At 34.1% G+C, this 1,252-nt stretch overlaps 1 protein-coding gene across 1 annotated transcript; it reads left to right on the plus strand.

Moving 5' to 3' along the window:
* The first annotated feature begins 200 nt into the window (after window positions 1–200).
* LOC134726552 (uncharacterized) lies at window positions 201–956 on the plus strand. Its single transcript, XM_063590957.1, has one exon. It carries the CDS (start codon window positions 201–203, stop codon window positions 954–956), a length of 756 nt encoding a protein of 251 aa, XP_063447027.1.
* The last annotated feature ends 296 nt before the right edge of the window (window positions 957–1,252 follow it).

A 1,252-nucleotide genomic window follows, 5' to 3' on the forward strand; every position in this document is an offset into this window, starting at 1 on the left:
TGCAGAACTTAAACAAGAAATTTATAGATTAAAAAAAATTGGTAGTTCACAAGGCAAACTTAAATGAAAATGTAAAAAAAAACACCTTTAATACTCAAACAGTGCTGAACAGTGACCGTAAGGTGAAATTTTACACGGGTATACCAACTGTAGCAGTTTTTGAAACGCTATTTTCTTTTATTGAGCCAGTGGTAAAAAAAATGACGTATTGGCGTGGACCTAGGCGTGTTGCTAATCCATTGAAATATAAAGCAAATTTTAGAACTTTCAAGCGAAGATTATCTTTGCGTCAAGAATTTTTGCTAACATTAATAAAATTAAGACTAGGCTTGTTGTCGGAAGATCTAGCTGATCGATTTGGTATATCCACAGCAACAGTTTCAAGTGTCTTTACAACATGGATAAGAGTGCTTTCCAGTATACTTGGACAATTTGTTTTTAACCCTTCAAAAGAGGTTGTAAGGGCAGGTTTACCACCATCATTTAAAAACAATAGGTACCAAGATGTTCGTCATATTATAGACTGTACTGAGGTTTTTATTGAAAGACCAAATAATTTAGAAGTTCAGGCCCTTACTTGGAGTGACTACAAACACCACCAAACAGCAAAGTTTCTTGTTAGTATCACTCCATCTGGAATGATTAATTATGTTTCTCAAGCATATGGAGGAAGGGCAAGTGACAAATTCATAACCAACAACAGTGGGTTTCTACAAATCATAGAGCCTTATGATAAGGTTATGGCCGATAGGGGTTTTCAGATTAGAGAAGAACTTGCACTACTCTCGGCTGAACTGTTAGTGCCCCCGGGGAGACGAGGTGTGTCTCAAATGTCTAAGAATGAGGTACAATTTACGAAAGATATTGCAAACAGACGCATTCATGTGGAACAAGCAATAAGAAGAATGAAATGTTTCAGAATTCTTAAATTTGAGTTACCTTTCACACTTTTGTAGCATTTAGATGAAATTATTAGGTCAATAGCAGGTCTTTGTAACCTGTACCCCCCTTTACCACGATATGAATAAACTAAGTCTGTGTTATTTACTGTTTCAAATTCGTCATCTCTTTTATTGTATTTCTTCTTCTGCTGTTTACATAAATTTAGATATGATTTTTATTAAATTACATGCCTTCATTATTTAAAATGTTTCAGGTGATAGCCATCCATGGCATATTAACATGATTGCTGAAATATTTCTTAATTGACATTATATTTAAATTTATCTTGAAGTCATGATCAGAATTTGTC

Source organism: Mytilus trossulus, chromosome 7 (genome assembly GCF_036588685.1).
Source record: "Mytilus trossulus isolate FHL-02 chromosome 7, PNRI_Mtr1.1.1.hap1, whole genome shotgun sequence".
NCBI lineage: Eukaryota > Metazoa > Mollusca > Bivalvia > Mytilida > Mytilidae > Mytilus > Mytilus trossulus.

Coding starts and splice junctions, on each gene's coding strand:
- LOC134726552 (XM_063590957.1), top strand. CDS start 201: ATGACGTATTGGCGTGGACCTAGGCGTGTTGCTAATCCATTGAAATAT.